Here is a 21,118-nt window from a genome sequence, read left to right as displayed (position 1 = left end):
TATATATATATATATATATATATATATATATATATATATATATATATATGTATATATATATATACATATATATATACATATATATATATATATATATATATATATATATATATATATATATATATATATATATATATATATATATATATATATATATATATATATATATATATATATATATATATATATATATATATATATATATATATATATATATATATATATATATATATATATATATATATATATATATATATATATATATATATATATATATATATATATATATATATATATATATATATATATATATATATATATATATATATATATATATATATATATATATATATATATATATATATATATATATATATATATATATATATATATATATATGACGTTGTTGAAAGGAGTGAGCGACATGTTTGACCGTCAACTGAAGTCAAGGTCCAAACACGATCTCAGAAATGATAATGATTTTAACGTATCATTTTTTTGACATCTCATCAAAGATGGAGAAGAATATGGATGTCTGCCTCGTAAATGCCCAGACTTCCATATTCTTCTTCATCTTTGATGAGAAATCAAAAAATAATATTAAAAATAACTCCTATAATTGGAAATAATCCAGATTTGCGAAAAAGTATTTGGACACATTTGAAATGTTGAAGATTTTAACGTATGTTCAGATCAGTTAGGTGTATTCTATCCCATCGTGTATTTGCCACTTCTTGAGATAATAGGACTTGTGACCAAAAATTATATTTTCGCATGTGTGTAGTAAGTATTACAGTAATAAGGTGTAGGTTGACACACTTTTATTGAAATACAGAAAAAATAACAAGTATAAAAATTCGTGAACGATCAACTTGAGATAAAGCTGCCATTATTAATAATGATCCCTACCCACGTATATAAATTATGGTATTAGCTACGCTTACTTTTTATTAATTTGAGGAAACAGTTTGATTACTTCAAATAAATGTAGAAAAAAATAGAGAAGCTGGTATTAATTTGAAGTGAAAATAATTATGTGAGGTATTATTCATTTTATTAATAAGTTTAGATCATAAATTATAACCCACTAACCATTTTTCTCTACCAATATGTACGTAGGTAGATTTAAATTATATAAAAGATGGTCCGACGACAAAGCCGCTGTGGCGGTAGAAGCTGGCTGCAAAAAGCAATCGACCGAATGAAATGGAAGCATACGGAAGAGACATATCGCTCACTCCTTTCAAGAACATCAAAAATCGACAATATTCAGTAGTGCATATTTTCGGCATGCCCATAAAATATACATACTATATCCCACCAAAATTGGCATATTTTAAACATAATATTTACCAGCTACAGGGCAGAAAGTGTTGTTTTTGCATTTTGAAGAAATGGTATTGTTTAATAATTTTTTGAAATATACTTAATATTTTTCAAATGGAGAAAAAACCTTCAGGTTTTACCAAAAAAGATCTGTTGCACAGAAAAAAGTTCAATAAGTGGCTTGATATTTATTTTTAATACATTGTATTGTATTTTTAAACTTAAAAAACGTTCTCCTGAAAAATCAAGTTTTTTGATTTATGACGTTCTTGAAAGGATAAGCGATATATCCAGCACTGAAAAATAGAAGGCTAGAAAAGAAGAAAATACACATTAATAAATGCGTAACAATTGGCATCCGTAGTGTACTGGAGATCCTGGGTTTGATTCCCAGGGTGACCCCCCTAAAAATATAATAACTCATATTTATTCACTATTCCTCTGGACTGGTACATGAAGCAGAGGGCTGATCACCTGTTCTTCATGTGATAACGATCACGATAACACTGCGTTTATATGATGCAGTACCCTATGCACCATCGGGTGCGGATGAGGGTTTTAAGAAGAACAATTGGTATAATTACTTATTATATATATATATATCAAATCGGCTTCTACTTTATTTATTAGGTCAACAATCAAACACGCGTGATTTAAAATTGTAGAACCAAGGTTACCTATATAATGATGGGCATTCCTACCGGACATGGTTGAACAAAGCTCAGCGGTTGCGCCCCGCCCTGTGAAGCTAACGACTGTTTCAAAGTGTTATCGGTAGGCATACGTTGTACTTAATACCTAAGTACTGCATAACAACTTATCAAAAAAAAATGATTTTATTTTATTTTATATTAATTTGTCATAATTATTTATTTGTGAGAATCATACAGCTTGTACATAAAAAAAATAAAGTTAGATTCATAATGATAAAAGTTAATCAAAAAATTCCAATATATGTGATGAATACTGTTGTATATTAAGAGGGGAAAAAGAAGGGAGGGTGGGTGTGTAAGTGTATATAAGGGTATGTGTGTGTGTATGTGTGTCAGGTGGAATTAAAAGTGTAAGGTAATAGTATAAAATGAAATATGGTATAAGAATGGTGAATGTTACAAATGTGTAAAAGGATCACTTTACCAGTCTAGACAGGTCATAAACCCAGACTTTCAAATTCTTATTCATCTATAGTAAGATGTCTTAAATTTTAAAAAATCTTCAGTTTATAACATCAAATAAATTTATTTGATTTAACCTTAAAAACCTATTAAAACTGTCAACTGTCGAAATGTAAGGTTATAAACGCTAAATCGTAAAAAAAATACGTTTTATTTATTGATTTGGCTTTTAATTTGTAGAACTCCATTTTATTTTATGCATTAATTTTAAATCAAACACAGATTTTTTTAGTCTACTGAACGAATGCGTTCGTTTGATAATGCCCTTACAAGGCAAAACAACTGTTACAACATTGTATTTTTATGTGTTTTTGTTAATAAAATACAACTTAGTAGACTCAAAAAATCTGTGTTTGATTTAAAATTAATACATATATACGTTTTAATTCCATGTTCTGATAGTATGGTGATTACTTATTGTTTTTTTTTCTATTATACTTCTGACCAATATTCACAGAAATAATATTATTAAAATCCTCATACAATTACAAGAATAACCTTATACATAAAAAATGACAACTATATAGTTGTTGTAATCAGCTGACTTCAGAACGACAGCAGGAAGTTGCGTTTTAAAGTATTTCGTTTTATTGAAAATCGTCAAACGTGACTAAAAAATAAAAGCACATTTTTTATCCTGTCATTTCTTCTTTTTAACCATATGGTCACCCTGGATATTGTATAACCATCGATACATAGCAGAATACAAATAAAGATCAGCCATAAACCGCATTACATAGATAAGTACCTACTTTTTGAATAATACAAGCTAATCACGCGTTGTCTGCAACTGTCTATCACAAATCACAAGTTAGAATAGGTATACGACATATTAGGGATCGTATTCAATGCTCAGCCTAATAATGCACAATAGTGCTATAAAACGGTGATGTGATCCCATTGGAACAGAACCTACCTATGAACATTTGTATGCAATCCTCTTTCCTAGCGTTTCATCACGAAGAATTGTTTCATACCTATACAAATTATTCTCACACTAAACAAAACATAAAAAATCTAATTCAATTAACAAAATAACATTATTATATTATTTAAAAAATAATATATGTTATGACTTGAAAGTGTTAGGTATAAAATATGTCCAGTATAATAAAAAAGAAGCATAATCCAAATGTCACTTTATTTTAAAATCACTTTAAATGTTTTATTATAACTTAATTATAATGTCTAGCGGTTTCGAAGTTAACCGTTTCCTTGAAACGGTTAGCTTCGAAACCGGTAGACATTATAATTAACTTATAATAAAATATTTAAAGTGATTTTAAAACAAAGTTTCATTTCAAATATAAAATGGAGAATCACAAAGTTAGTACTTCAAATATAAATTATATAAAAAAAAGTGTTAAGATATCATACAATATATTCAGAACATTATAAATACGTTCAAATACTGGTACAATAAAGTCTCAATAATTATGACATAAGAAAACTCGACGGAAACTTCTTTCTCTCTATCTAGAAAAATAGCTAAAAACCCTTATTAATTGTTGATTTTGCTTTAAATATAAAAATAAAACACTTTTTGAGTTTATTCATATAAGCACGATTCACAATATTTTGAGTGTGTCCAAATACTTGTTTACGAATCTGGGTACACATAGGAGTTATTTTTACATTTTCGATAGATTTCAATAGATATGAAGAACAATATGGAAATCTGGGTATTTACAGGGATTATGACCTGTCAAAGGCTGGTTACGTGAGCATTTTATAGAGATCTCTGCTAAATAAAAGCTTTCTAATCCAATCATAGATGGGTGTTGTGAACTCAATGATGAAGCATCGTGAGATCGATGATATATGTAATGACTTTGAGTTAATCACCAGCGCGTGGTAACCAACCTATGACAGGTCATAAGCCTTGTAAATACCCAGACATCCATATTATTCTTCATCTATATTGAGATGCCAAATCATACGTGTTTAAATCAGTTTAATATTTTTAAATTGCTCAAATCTTCGTAGACAAATATTTCACTATGGTCGTTAAAAAAAATTAAAATTTTGGTTCATTATAGAAGCGAAGAAGTTATTGAGATGGAAATATAAATGACGCGGCGTATGATCCATCATTGACTGATTTAAATACTCTCTTTGTACACTAGAATATTCACCGCTCTATTCACGATTGACAACCAAATTTCCATTGCCCAAATTTCCAAACCATTTCAATAGTTGTATTTAGAGATGTGACTAATGGGTAACTGTTATTTATTCGGTTACACGATTGGGATGGTTTTCGTTACTTTTTTGTTGCATATTTCGTTTCAGATAAACTTTGTGATGTAATATTACGTGTCGGGTTGTGGTCCCGTGGTTAGTGTCGCGGACACTTGAGTTTCTTAGTTCGAACCCACTCTACCACGATTTGATACCTATTTCTAATAATGAGCCACTTAGGCTCACAGAAATAGTATGAAATTGAAGTATTTTTGTTAATAATAAAAGCACGATATTTCTCTTTTTTTAAATACATATATAAATAATAAAAATCTCGTATAATATATTAGGAGCTAGTAATACGAAATGCGCAACTAAATTTGTGTACTTGTTGGCATGATTAGCTTCAAACGATTGATTCCTAAAACCGAATCAAGTAACGACTCATTTAAAAGAAGTCGTTATTTAGTTCGACTGTCTATGACTTTTGTATATATTAAAACTATTTTTTTTGTTCGGGAATTGTACAGCTTTACATTTAAAAAAGTATATGATAAAAAAGTTACATCAATAAAAATAAAGCCAAACGAACAATTCCACAATTTCTATTTGACAGGAACGTTTCATATTTTCACAGCGTCGACCCGATATGGTTTCTTATCCTTTGTGTACGTATAACCATTATTAAAGAAAACATTTGTTTTTTTACTCAAGTGGTAATAAAAATGTTTTCTTTAATAATTTCAAAATGTCTTACCACAAAGTAAATGCCGAAATAATAAATAAAATACGTATAACCGTGTTAAATATCTGCATATTACTGATTTCATCACTATCATCCATTGGAAACATAACTCTCCATTATAATACCCTTCCTTAGATTCATCTCCTTATTTCTCTATACTCATTTCTTTATTTTTATCGTACTCTACACTCATATACCTGCAATGCAAATATTTTGAATTTGAGCAAGTACGCTTTTCCCACTTATCCGAGCATTTCCAAATGATACACTTCATGACTACTCATATTTACATCATTTTAAGTGCGTCCTAATAGTTGTTCACAAATTGGGATTATCTCCAATTATAGGAGTTATTTTTCATATTCTATTATGTCTTTTCATGTCTCTAGTGAAGTTCTAGTCATTCAATAACAAGGTTACTACATTGGTTTATATATATAGAACTTCCAAGCATTTGAGTAGTGTGGTTATCAATAATGGGTAGAATTGGTGAATGTTACACATGTGTAAAGTGATCACTTAAATCAGCTTATGACGGTCGTCAGCCCCACGAATGCCCAAACTTCCATATTCTTCTCCATTTTTGATGAGATGTCAAAAAATAATATGACTACTCATATTAGTTTGGTGTTAGTTAGTTGGGTGAAAGATGTGATTTTTATAGCAATTACCCCGCCAATGTGTCAACCTTTTGTAAAAGTAATTCAATAAATAAATAATGGGTACATTGTTGCAAATAAACTCTGAAATAAGAAATAACTGCGATGTCGAAGATGTTGTGCGATGGAGGAGAGTAAGAAGAGGGTTTTCTGGAGAAATCATGTGGGAAAAGCAAGTTCGGATCGAGTGGTGAGGATAGCAGCAGACAGCGGCATAAGAAGTAACAGGTCCCCAGGAAGACCACCCAAACGATGGGGAGAAAGCTGGTCTTCCACCTCCCAGGAGTGGACCAGAGAATAACAGGACACAGTCCTAACTCAAGAATATGTGAAATGTGCAATGTAATGCTTAATGAAAAAAACATCAATAATGTTTCTTTTAATACGTTTAAAAAAAATATTGTTGATGTCTATTTGACTAGTTGATAAAGAAAATTTCTATTATTCGATAAAAGCATGTAATGTAAGTTTATTACATAGTTATATTTTTTTACAACATTTTGAGTGTGTCCAAATACTTGTTCACAAAATCTGGATTATCTCCAATTACATCAGTTATTTTCATATTATTTTTTGACATCTCATCTAAGATGAAGAAGAATATGGAAGTCTGGGCATTTACGGGGCTGACGACCGTCATAGGCTGGTTTAAGTGATCACTTTACACACGTGTGACATTCACCAATTCTACCCATTATTGACAACCACACTACTCAAATTCTTGGATGTTCTATATATATGAACCAATTTAGAAACCTTGTTCTTGAATCACTAGAACTTCACTAGAGACATCTATTGGTGAGATGTAAAGAAGCTTTTTTACTAAGCAGAAACTCTTATATTAGTATGTGAGATCCAAATCCTGGATTTTAATCACACACATGAGAATCGCCAGAAAATACCATTTTCATTTTTATTATTAAGCTTATAATTTGACCAGATAATTTATTTACAACATTTTGAGTGTGTAAATGCCCAGACTTCCATATTCTTCTTCATCTTTGATGAGATGTCAAAAAATTATAGTTATATTTTTATGTAAGTTAATTTTATTTTTAGATTACTTAAGCAAAAACCTCTAATTGGAATGTTATTTTATTTATTATATTAAGTTATTTTTACCGAGAAAAACATGGCACGATCAGGTATGCCAAATACTTGAAAGTGGTCAGGTTAGGAGTCGTAACAATCGGCGAGTATGTATGAGGAGATGCATGAACGTGGAAGAGGCGAAGAATGTTTGCAAAGACAGAGTGGTGTGGCGTTCTATTCTCTCTGCCTACCCCTGCGGAGAAGCGGCGTGATGGTTAGTTAGTTTTTTTTAAAGTTATTTTTGTTAAATATTCTGTTGGTTTTCCAATAAATATTTTATTTATTGTTTCGGCATTAACTTTGTGGTAAGACATGTTACAATGATTAAAGAAAACACTTCGTTTTTTACCACTTGAGTTTTATTATAGACTACATGTTTCAGAAGTTAAACTTCCATCATTCAGGTCTGTATAATAACTAAAATATAAAATATAAAATTGTTCTAAAAATAAGGAGAGGGGAAAGTAAGGGGAAGGGGTTAGTCAAGGGACGGAGTTTGAAAACAAAGAAAAAATGGAAAGCATTGCTTTATACAGACCTGAATGATGGAAGTTTAACTTCTGAAATATGTAGTCTATAATAAAACTCAAGTGGTAAAAAACGAAGTGTTTTCTTTAATCATTCCAATAAATAAATCAAAATAAAAAATTAATTAAAATTTTTAAAAAAAGACGAAAGATAAATTGTTACCCCATCCAAATCTGATATTATAATGCGGGTAGTTTCTCTTCCTTGAAACGTATATTTATTAACACGATGAATAAAAAAAAATATCAAAATTTTGATGGACAAGCGTGTAAATAAATATTCATCAATTTCATACGTCTGTAGACATAAATGCCTAACTAATTTTGATTGAGCCCCTAAATGAAGTCCTGTCACAAGCCGTCACTATCCTTGAATAAATCTTGTAAAATCATCAATCTTCATCAAGACTGCGTCCGACTTTCTATTCGAGTCTATTCAAAGCGACTAAATATTTAATGATATTAATTAACTTGGCGTATTTAGCGATATAAACAACTGAGGAAATGTGTACCACAATTGAGTTAATAACAAACATGACCTAACCCTGAATAACTTAGTTTTAATGATTAAAGAAAACACTTCGTTTTTTACCACTTGAGTTTTATTATAGACTACATGTTTCAGAAGTTAAATTTCCATCATTCAGGTCTGTATAATAACTAAAATATAAAATATAAAATTGTTCTATAAATAAGGAGAGGGGAAAGTTAGGGGAAGGGGTTAGTCAAGGGACGGAGTTTGAAAACAAAGGAAAAATGGAAAGCAATGGTGAAGAATTTGGCAACAATATATTATTTAATAAATTATTATTGGAATTCAGGTTTTTTTGGAATTCTAAATTTTCAAGATAATTCATAATTTGGCTTTTATATGGAACAAGGTGTAATAATTTTAATTTATGAGAGTGAAATGAGTGATTAGTATCTATTATGTGATTTGCAAACCACATAACTAACTTGACTAACCCCTTCCCCTTACTTTCCCCTCTCTTTATTTTTAGAACAATTTTATATTCTATATTTTAGTTATTATACAGACCTGAATGATGGAAGTTTAACTTCTGAAACATTAGTCTATAATAAAACTCAAGTGGTAAAAAGCGAAGTGTTTTCTTTAATCATTGTAACATGTCTTACCACAAAGTTAATGCCCAAACAATAAATAAAACTTAGTTTTAGTTCGACTCCGTAGTGCAGTGGTCTGCCCGTTTAGCTAGAGGTCCCGGATTCGATTCCCAGGGGGGTCGAAATACATATGAATGATTTTTCACTCAAATATTTATTTAATATTACCCTGGACTGGTATCTAACGTGCAGGGCTGATAACATTTCCATCGTGTGTATAACGATCAATATAATACTGCTTAAATCGATGTAGTAATCTGTGAATCGCTGAGTAGAGAGAAGAAGAGGGATTTAACCCTGAATACATTGTCTTTCTCTGTGGTGTAATGGTTAGCGTGTTTAGCTACAGTGCTGGAGGTCGCGGGTTTGATTCCCAGGGGCGGTGAAAATAAAATTTAGTGATTTTACACTTTATTTAATAATACCTTGGACTGGTCCCTGAAGCGCAGGGGTGATCACCTCGCTTTCATTTGTTAACGATTAAGATAACACTGCGTCAATACGATGCAGTGCCCTATGCACCATTGGGTGCGGATAAGGGTTAGAGAAGGTTTTTACCCCGCAGGGCTGATAACATTTCCTTCGTGTATATAACAATCAATATAACACTGCTTACATCTTTGTAGTACTCTGTGAATCAATGAGTAGAGAGAAGAATAAAATCCTTAATTTAATGTCGAGTACTCCTTTAAACGATAATTTTTAATTTTTTTACGACATATTGGACTTTTTCTCTAAAGAAAAAGCAGAATTTTACCCTTTTCGAGAGAAATATACTTTCATCTGGATAAAATATTAAAATTATTTTTAATGAAAAAATGCATCCCCGACGCGGTGTCTTCCATTTTAATTCCCTTTTTGCCCGCCAGCCAGTAAAGTGCAGTAATAACATAAGAAGAGGAGACAAAAAGCTCTACAATCAAGTATTTAACCATCGCATCGTACTGAAATTACTTTTTTTTTTTTCAATTTTACCGGTACTGCGAATTAAAACCAAGTAAACATGACATCCTAAATACAGTAAATTACATAAAAAACGTAAAATATGTAGAGTTTTTTCGTTAATTGGATTTATAATTAAAGATTGTCGCCGACTCATTAAAAGATGTGATCAAACCTAATCAAGGATTTCATTATGGTCTACAGAAGAAAAATATCATAGTCCGATTTTAAAACTGAAATTATTTTTAAATGTTTTTTTTTATGTTCTGTATTTATAAAGGAAATAAAATTCAATCAAAAAAGTGAAACTTCTTGCATTATTAGTTTTTATTTATTTTTACTTTTTTCTTCTTTTCTTTGGGTGTATTTTATGTTAAATTAGATATAAAAATATAAAATAAAATGTAAAAAAAGAACTCCACCAACAAAACACATAAAATTTTGAAAAAAAAGTTTTTGAAAAAAAAAAGTTTTTCCTAAAAAGATGTGTAATACAGTAAAAAATTCAATAAGTGGCTTGATATTTATGTAAACTAACTAACTAACTAACTATAACGCCGCTTCTCTGCAGGGGTAGGCAGAGAGAATAGAATGCCACACCACTCTGTCTTTGCAAAAATTCTTTGCCTCTTCCACGTTCATGCATCTCCTCATACATACCCGCCGATTGTTACGACTCCTAACCTGACCACTTTCAAGTATTTGGCACACCTGATCGTGCCATGTTTTTCTCGGTCTTCCTCTGCTCTTTTTTCCACTTATATTCGCCTCGTAAATAGATACATTTTGTTATATTCTTCAACTTTAAAAACGATCTCCTGAAAAATCAAGTTTTTTATATATGACGTTGTTGAAAGGAGTGAGCGACATGTCAATATTAAGGTATGAAGTTATATCGTGGTAATTTTGTTCACAGAGATCTCCGCTTCAACAAGATCAAGGACATCCCTAAGGGCGCGTTCAGTAACCAGAAATACCTCACGACTCTACTGCTCAATCACAACCACCTGACCACCATTCGGGACGACGCGTTCGCCGGACTGTCGAGCCTCAAGTACCTGTACCTGTACAATAACAGGATACACCACCTCGACGATGGGGCGTTCAACGGCCTCGACAATATGGAACATTTGTAAGTTCTTCTTCTTCTTATCTTGTTGTAGGCCTTGTGGCCTGTTTTTAAGAGGGATTAGCCTCCTGCTATGTCGATTCCCAGCTATCGACCCATCTCTTTGGTGGTCTGCCCAGGAGTCGTCTACCGTCTTTCTAGGTCCATTAAAATAGTGAAGGACATTGGTAACATAAACCAAAGTAGGACACAAAATGCCGAACCCTCTTCTAGTGGAACGGAGGGTCTGCTGATGACAGTCAACAGTCCGCCTTCTCCTGAGGAGTGCAACGTGGTTTCCTCCTAGCAATGAGCAAATGCTGAGAAGTTCCTGTTTAGCCAACACTGGATTATCCCTCCTGTTACCAACACAGATTCAAATAAAAACATATTTAATTAGCTAGAAAAAACAAAAATCCACTAAATGATCCATAAACCTTGTACATAATAAGCAAGGTAAATAATAAATGCAATTCCCATAGTAAAAAAAAAGGAGTCTTCTACCATGGGGTTGGCCGTATAATGCGATGTGGGTAGTCTGGATGGTTCCATTCTCCTCACATGCGCATACCATTTTCTCATTCGTTGCCTTCCCCACCTAACGATATCTTCGATCTCGCTTATTTCCCTGATCCATTTGCAAGTTGTTTTATTCAAATATTTCTGTAATTTACATAAGGTATTATTTATTGATTCGGCATTAACGTTTTGGAAGGATATGTCGATTATTTTTCAAATTAAACACTCGTATAATACCAATTATTGAGTTTCATTTCATTACACACTACTTGTTTTGAATATCAGAGATGTTTTCATCAACAGATCACAAAAACAGATGAGTTATTTATTGTTTCGGCATTCACTTCGTAGTAAGACATTATTTAATAGTAAATAGACATTGAGTATTTTATTATAATGACTAGTTTCGGAAGCTAAAGATACTCTCATCTACGGGTTTGAATATAAACTAACCAGTTTATATACTAGTCGTTAAAATTTAATACTCAAGTGGTAAAAAACAAGTGTTTTTTGTTTGTAACGAAAACTGATGTTTTTGTAATCATTTGTTGTTAAAAACATCTGTAGTTTTCGAAACTAGTAGTGTGTAATGAAATAAACCTCAATAAGTAGAATTATACATGTGTTCAATTTTTTTTTATGTGTGTGTGTGTGTGTGTGTATGTGTGTGTGTATTTTAGCTGTAAACAATGAAAATAAAACTAATGGAATATGAATATAAAACAATGGGCAGAATAGTGAACGTTGCACAAGTATATGAAGTGATCACTTAACCCCGCCATGGCGTGCCAGTGCTAAGTCGTTATCTTTGAAATGCTCATACTTCCATCTGCTCAACGCATAAGAAGAATACATGTTTCATCTCTATTGAGACACCTATATAATATATAATATATTATTACTTTATTAAACATTTTTTTCATGGCAATATAACCGAGCTTTTAACGTAGTGAAGTTGCTGTTGACATGTCACTCACTCCTTTCAAGAACGTCATAAATCAAAAATCGTCAATTTTCAGTTGTGCATGTTTTCGGAATGCCCAGAAAATGTACTATATCCCAGCAAAAGAGGCATATTTTTAACTTAATATTTACCCACTATAGGGCAGAAAATGTACTATATCCCAGCAAAAGAGGCATATTTTAACTTAATATTTACCCACTAGAGGGCAGAATATGTTGTTTTTGCATTTTGAAGAAAAGGTATTGTTTAATTTTTTTTTTTAAATATATTAAATACTGTTCAAATGGAGAAAAAACCTTCAGGTTTTACCTAAAAAGATCTGTTGCACAGCTAAAAGTTAAATAAGTGGCTTGATATTTATTTTTTATACATTGTGTTTTATTTTTAAACTTTAAAATCGTTCTCCTGAATTTTTTTGATTTATGACGTTCTTGAAAGGAGTGAGCGATGTTAGACCTCGTTCTTTGGTAAATGATCTATGATTTAAAAAAAATTAAATCGTAACACTCTGTTTAATTTTATAATATTCTACGTTTAGTAGTTTGATTATTCTCGATCGTGTAATTTCGTGTTACATAAATTAATTAATGCAGACCGACTGTATGTCAAAGTGTTACTCATAAAACAAAGCATCATTCAAGCAGAAAAACCATATACTTCACGGTTTAATGCGACTACTCCTCTATCTGTTAATGAACCGACTTTAAATACGCAGACAACAGAAGAGACAAGAAGTAATTGACGTTTTACGGCTGACAGTAACTCATGTTTATTACATTTCACAACCAAATCATTACTTCGTATCGCACCTCCATATCAGTGGTTCTCAAAGTGGTCCTTATAGACCCCCAGTACCCTGTACCCTGGATCATTCAGGGGGTCCGTAAAAAATCAAACTGATTTGGGGTCCCTTAACAACGTCACGGGGATCCGCCTAAGGTTTTATATAAAATGTGACACTATTTTATTAATACGAAAGTTATAATAAATAACAATTGATAAATTATTTACAACATTTCGAGTGTGTCCAAATACTTGTTTGCAAATCTGGATTATCTCCATTTAGGAGTAATTTTTTACGTCTCGACATGGATGAAGAAGAATATGGAAGGTTGGGCATTTACAGGGATTACGACCGTCATAGGCTAGTTTAATTGATCGCTTTACACAGTGCAACATTCACCAATTCTACACATGATTGACAACCACACTACTGAAATTATTGAAACTTGTAGATATATTGTTCAAAATTTTAAATATATAGTATGCGAGAGTTCCTAGAGACATCTTTGTTGAGATGAGGAAGGCTTTTTTATCAAGCAGAAACTCTTTCATTTGAATGTGAGGTAATATTTGTAATTCTTAAATATTTTTTAAAAGAATTTCGTGAACGGTTATAATCTTATTATTCTTTTGTTCTTATTATTAATTTGGCAGTCACCCGGGAAGAGGATATTTATGCTAGTGTCAAGTCTTACTTTTATTTACAAACAAAATAAAAATTATAAATTTATTAAATGAAACACTTGTTTTTTACCACTTGAGTTTATTTATGACTACTAGTTTCGTAAGCTAAGCTTCCATCTTCAGGTCTAAATGATAACTAAAACGTAATTAATAAAGAAAACTGTTATATAAATAAGGAAAGGGGTTGTAATATATAACCCCCCTCCCCTTAACGTACTCCTCTCCTTATTGATAGAACAGTTTTTTTTATTAATTTTGTTTTTGTTATTATTTAGACCTTTCACTTAAACCAGCCTATGACGGTCGCCAGCCCCGTAAATGCCCAGACTTCCCAATTCTTCTTCATCTTTGATAAAAATTTAAAAATAAAATGAAAAATACTCCTATAGTTGGAGATAATCCAGATTTGTGAACAAGTATTTGGACACTCAAAATGTTGATAAATAATATCACTGGAAAATATTTTATACAACTTTGTAACATAAACGGAAACGGAACCAGTTCTGGCTAATAACTCATTGAACCGTGAAAAATAATGTAACTAGTTATTTACAACATTTTGAGTGTGTCCAAATACTTGTTCACAAAATCTGGATTATCTCCAATTACAGGAGTTATTTTCATATTATTTTTTGATATCTCATCAAAGATGAAGAAGAATATAGAAGTCTGGGCATTTACGGGGCTTACGACCGTCATAGGCTGGTGATTCATGAACAAGGTTTCTAAATTGCTTCATATATATAGAACTTCCAAGAATTTGAGTAATGTGGTTGTCAATAATGGGTAGAATTGGTGAATGTTACACGTGTGTAAAGTGATCACTTAAACCAGCCTATGACGGTCGTAAGCCCCGTAAATGCCCAGACTTCTATATTCTTCTTCATCTTTGATGAGATATCAAAAAATAATATAACTAGTTATTTACTACATTTTGAGTGTGTCCAAATACTTAGATACCTACCGTACAAATAAAAGGGTGTCTGTATGACTTCCAAAATTCGAGTACGATGGTCGTGGTGTCAATCACGGGTAGAATGGTGAATAGTACAAGTGTGTAATGTGATAGGTCTATAATATGATAGGTGGTAAACCCTATACAGACTTTCACATTCTTCTTCATCATGTTGAGATATTAAAAATATAAAACTAATTATCAATCAGTATTTATTGAATAAGGTACAAAATAAACATTAACGTTAATACATAAAATGTTAAATATGAAGTCCCGATACAATAAAATTCAAGCAGTGTGTCATCGGGTTCATAAAAATACATAAAAAAACTTTAACGAAATATTTACCGTAGAACGGGGCTACTTGAATATTGATGTGATACTTGAGCCCAGTACAAAAAAATATTTAAATCTGTATTTGGTCTACAATAATGAACGTATCGACATGATTCATTGTTTCCCTGACAGGAGACACTTATTGTCACGATACTTCGATCGATACCACGATCTATTTTTTTTTGTTCTGGGCTCAAGTAACACATCAAAATTCAAGTACTACGGTACATTCTTTAAAAAAATATTCTGTCTTTCACCTATATTTGCCTCGGAAATTTATTTTACTCTTTTTTACTCATTCCTAGTGCGTATTCAAACTAGCTCCTTAAATTTTAACTTTAATACTTGTATCGGCCTTGCATCTCTCCGTGTTTCCCCATTTGAACATTTATATATCATAACTCACCCGTTTCCATCTTTATGTTTCAGGTATCTCCATTTTAACAAAATCGAATCTTTCACCAACGCAGTCTTCTCGGACCTGCCACTGCTCGAAAGATTGTAAGTAATATTTATTTACTGATTCTACAAACGTTTATTTTTTTTTTAATTAAGTATTTTAAAAAAATACACTATTTTTATTTGAATTCAAGTGTTTCTATCGTAAAATAAACATTCAATGTAACTTTGAATAATCCCTCTCGAAAACACCGAGTAAATTTATTTAACCGAAATTATGGAAATATTTTTTTCTAATATCGCTCACCCCTTTCAAGAACATCATAAATCAAAAATCGTCCATTTTAAATCGTGTATGTTTTCGGAATGCCCAGAAAATGTACTATATCCCAGCAAAAGATGCATATTTTTTTATTCAATATTTACCCGCTACAGGGCAGAAAGTGATGTTTTTGCATTTTGAAGAAAAGGTATTGTTTAATTATTTTTTTTAATATATTAAATATTTTTCAAATGGAAAAAAAACCTTCAGATTTTACCTAAAAAGATCTGTTGCACAGTAAAAAGTTCAATAAGTGGCTTGATATTTATTTTTAATACATTGTATTATATTTTTAAACTTTAAAAACGTTCTCCTGAAAAATCAAGTTTTTTTATATTTATGACGTTCTTGAAAGGAGTGAGCGATATATTTTCAATCGTTGGGTAATATATCCAAAATGGACACGATTATTGGATTGAATTATACTTTTATTTATTTATATAAGATAATATATGACTAAAAATGTTTACAAAATGTCCTTATATACAGTCTAACAAGAATTGTTATACTTATATGCTAACAATAATTGATAATGTCTGAATAAGACGAAACGAGTAACATATTATCATATATATGTAAAATAAAAGTAGAATTCAATCCAATAACCGTGTTCAATTTTGGATATATTACTCAACAATTCAATATGAAATTCTACCAACTGTCTGCAGGTACAATAAATATTCCAATTGTTAAAATTATTCGTTATTTCTGATGTTTATATTTATTTCATTACCAGTCTGAACTATCTAAAGAAACACATGCCAACTAATTTAATCTCTTCAAACCCTCATCCGAACCCGATGGTGCATGGGCGCTGAATCATATAAACGCACTGTTATCTTGATCACATGAAGCAAAGCGGACTTTGAATAAATATTAGAGTGAAAAATTCAGTGAATCAATAGTTTTAGAGTACACATTTTTATAAAATGCAATTGGAAACAAGATTCCTGGTATCAAGTTATGCGGTTAGTAGAAACCGCAACAAAATATAATAATAAAGTATATTTCATATTTCAACATAAGAGTAATTTCTTAGAAAGTGATTAATTTATAAACTTAATCTAAATATAAATCTAATCTAATAATGTTGAAACATGTGCATCATATTTTTTTGAAGAAATTCATCAAATGAAGATCAAATTAACGTTACGAAAACGATGAAACGACGATGTCACCGGATATCTTATGCAACATTGGATGCATTTTTTTTTGTTAAAAAATATTCTTCAAACCCTCATCTGCACCCGATGGTGCATAGGGCACTGCATCACATAAACGCAGTGTTATCTTGATCGTTAACACACGAAGGAAAGGTGATCAGCCCTCCACTTCAGGTACCAATCTAGGGTAAAATTGAATAAATATAACAGTGAAAAAATCACTTATTTTTATTCGCCCCCCTTGGGAATCGAACCCGGGACCTCCAGCACGGTAGCTAAACGCGCTAACCATTATACCACAGAGGCGGACATCATGAGTTTATCTTTTCGTTCACTTTTTGTGTTATCTTTTGATTATTCGCCTCTGTAATGTAGTGGTGAGTGCGTATGGCTATCGTACTGATGGTCCCGGGCTCGATTCCCTAGTGGGTACGAATAAATATCGGTAATATTTCACTCTTATAACTAACTAACTAACCATCACGCCGCTTCCCCGAAGGGGTAGGCAGAGAGAATAGAACGCCACACCACTCTGTCTTTGCAAACATTCTTCGCCTCTTCCACGTTCATGCGTCTCCTCATACATACCTGCCGATTGTTGCTAATATTATTATTTTTATTATTAATATTAATAATTTTTAATATAAGTAATGCATTCTAATATTTATTTATTATTACCCTAAAATGATACCTGATGCGCAGGACTAATCATCTTCAAACTCAAACAATTCATCTTCACATCTTCAAACAATTAACGATCAAGCTAACATTGCTTCAATATGATGCAGTGCCCTTTTATTTATCTTAATAAAGATTCTGTATTTATTCTCAATCTATATAAATAAAAATTAACAAAAAATACACGAAAATTGAATATTCTTTCGGCATGGAACGCATTCGTATTTTACATTGATTTCTATGGGAAAAAATGTTTCGCTTAACAAATTATGCTCGTTATAAGAGGTTTCACTGTATTTGTTTTTTTTTCTACCTATCCCTCTTATCCCGGTTTGGAGCTTCATTAATATAGTAGGCCTAGGTATGATTAACTTTCTGGCAAAACTGATTGGCAACCTGTTTGTAATCGTTAGAAATGAAAGTGCGGATGTAAATTTGAAGTTATCTTGACTAGGCAGTAACTCGTTAACTTTCGTATGTGATCAGCCCACTGGACAGGTTTTGTATATTTTTGGTAGCTAGAGCAATAATTTATTTATTTTTAAAACATATTACATAAGTCAAATACGTACCTATATAATATTCGCGACTAGTAATTTACGTTTCTCATTTTGGGATATGGGATTAATGTGAAGAAGACTGAAACACAAATCGCTCACTCCTTTCAAGAACGCATAAATCAAAAAAAATTCAATTTTCAGTTTTGCATGTTTTCGGAATGCCCAGAAAATGTACTATATCCCAGCAAAAGAGGCATATTTTTATCTTAATATTTACCCGCAACAGGGCAGAAAGTGTTGTTTTTGCATTTTGAAGAAAAGGTATTGTTCAATATTTTTTTTTAAATATACTAAATATTTTTCAAATGGAGAAAAAACATTCAGGTTTTACCTAAAAAGATATGTTGCACAGTAAAAAGTTCAATAAGTGGCTTAATATTTATTTTTAATACATTGTATTATATTTTTAAACTTTAAAAACGTTCTCCTGGAAAATCAAGTTTTTTAATTTATGAAGTTCTTGAAAGGAGTGAGCGAAATAAGGAAGTTAAAAAATAATAAAAAAGTAAACAAAACACAGAGAAAAATATAAAATGTAAAACAATAAACGGGTATGGTTGATAGGCATATTTCAAAAAAACAGTAAGGTAAGAAGTATGTTTAAAGTGTATGTTTTTGTATTAACTAACTATACTTAGAAACCTATACCCTTATACCCTGTACTATGACTATTTATTTTGTATACCCACACACAGGCCATGCCTTTGTGGGATCTTTTTTTGTATTTATTTTTATTTTTATAAATATTTTTTGTTTTTGAATTTATGTAATGCAAAAGAATTTTAAATAAAGAAAAAAAAAAAAGGAAACAAATGAGAATATATAACTAATCACTAACACAAATATCTTTCCATAAAGATTTTTTCCGGTTCATTATTTTGGATTAACTGGGTTTTATTATACATGTAATAAAATACCTAGGTACCTACCTATACATTTTATTAAGTACTTACAAATAGTACCTACATAAAACAGTCCTACCACCAGATGTCGCATGCGTCGCACAGAATAAAACAAAAGACTTCCGATAGAAAAAATATAATATGCTGGACTGTCAGAATCAGATAGATAGATAAAAACATATTATAAAGATAAATTAAGAATAAACTTTAATTATAAACTTTAATTACAAAGCAACACATTGTTTATTTTATTATTATACACCCACTTTACATATTATTTACAACCAATTTACAAAGAAAAATATTACCACGTTATCAGGCAGCTGGTCAATTTGGGTATAGGCAATATATTGTAAGGGCCTTATTCCAAACTTAATGAATTACTCATCGGGAATATTATATGTATATATAATATGACTTATGTATGTAATATGTTTTTTTTAATAAATTAACCTGTGCAGTGAGTTTCTGCGGACAAATCTGTATTTAGGGAGTGAGGTTTTTTTGCTATTTTTTTTTTACTTTTATCATAGTCGATGCTGTAAACATATTTTCTTGAATAAAAAAATATTTACACCAGTAAACATGATTTACTTTGTGATTATATTGCCAATTTAGATAGTGCCAATTTAGATACGAATGTCACCGGGCTTTAATTACAAGCGCGGCCGTACATGTACGGCCATACCCCTTTGGTATGGCCGTACTGAACGGTTATACTCCCGATAGGTTAATACTTAGGTAATATTTGTATTAAATTTTAAATCAAACACTGATTTTCGAAAAATGCCATAACTACGCGAAACAATTGTCACAAAATTGTTTTGTTTGTGTGTTTTTTAACAATGAAATACAACTTAGTAGACTCAAAAAATCAGTGTTTGATTTAACATTTAATACATAAATTTAAATGGAGATCAACAAGTTGAACGCAAAGTCTATCAATGTGATTTTATTGTTTAAATACAACCACAGATGGCAATACAAGTGCCATTTTAGATACAAATGTCACCGGGCTTTAATTACAAGTGCGACCGTACTCTTTTGATGAAATTTTGTTATGGCCGTACATGTACGTCCATACTTAATTGGTGATAAATTTCAGGTTTCTGCACAACAATCGCATCAGGCACATCCCCCCCAGCGCCTTCGACTACCTGCCGAACCTCAAGAGGCTGCGGCTGGACAGCAACGCCATCGTCTGCGACTGCTCCATCGTGTGGTTCATCAAAATGGTGGATGAGGGAAGGAACCACCTGCAGGCGGCCGCTACTTGCGGCTCACCCGTTAACATGAAAGGCCTGTCCATCGTGAACATGGACAAAAACGATCTGCACTGTGGTAAATAAGGACTTTCAGTGATTTTTTCACAAATTATTATATGTACCTACTTTTTTTTTAATTTTTATTTAATATATTTACATTTTTATTTATAACATTTGAATCATTTATACATATGGAAAACTTTTATATTTCGATTCGCTGTGCCTCTCCATAAAAGAGACTGTGCTCTTGTGCTTGGAGAGGGACTTACACTCGTGGTTTAATGTTATATAGTAAAAGATATAATAGTCTTTTTTGTATATTTTTTCAAGATTTAAATGTAATGAGCTTTTATTTTTTTCTTAAGATCGATGTTATTCACACGGCGCTTAGATACCTACAAATGAAGTAAATTTGATAATGAAAATAAAATAACAATAAATATTACGTATATAAAGCGTTCAGCTGTTTATATATAGCGTCTGACGTGTACATCTACAACGCGCGCATGCGCGACACTCTCTTATTCTATCGCTGTGTATCGTTATGTTAACATCTCTCTTTTGCTCCACTCCCGTGGCGTCAGAATGTATAGCTAGCTCTCTTTCTCCTTCTATGTACGTCATATATTTTTTCTCTCTCATGTAACGAAATGTGCTTAATAAACGTGACGCGTCCTTGAAATTTCACCACATTTCTCGTACAATTAT

The 21,118-nt window shown here is 31.3% G+C and overlaps 1 protein-coding gene across 1 annotated transcript in view; it reads left to right on the top strand.

The window, feature by feature from the left end:
* The window catches only part of Pxn (Peroxidasin), a 60,802-nt gene that overhangs the window by 30,918 nt on the left and 8,766 nt on the right, over positions 1–21,118 (top strand). The window contains exons 2-4 of the mRNA XM_088274426.1: positions 10,689–10,904; positions 15,551–15,622; positions 20,251–20,486. Of these exons, the coding sequence (XP_088130552.1) occupies positions 10,689–10,904; positions 15,551–15,622; positions 20,251–20,486 (524 nt within the window). The remainder of the gene's footprint in view (positions 1–10,688; positions 10,905–15,550; positions 15,623–20,250; positions 20,487–21,118) is intronic.

This window comes from Brachycentrus maculatus, unplaced genomic scaffold (assembly GCF_059751285.1).
Source record: "Brachycentrus maculatus isolate JH-2025_06_01 unplaced genomic scaffold, ASM5975128v1 h1tg000670l, whole genome shotgun sequence".
NCBI lineage: Eukaryota > Metazoa > Arthropoda > Insecta > Trichoptera > Brachycentridae > Brachycentrus > Brachycentrus maculatus.
The sequence above is the reverse complement of the archived record's forward strand: the minus strand, read 5'-3'. Positions and strand labels throughout refer to the sequence as shown.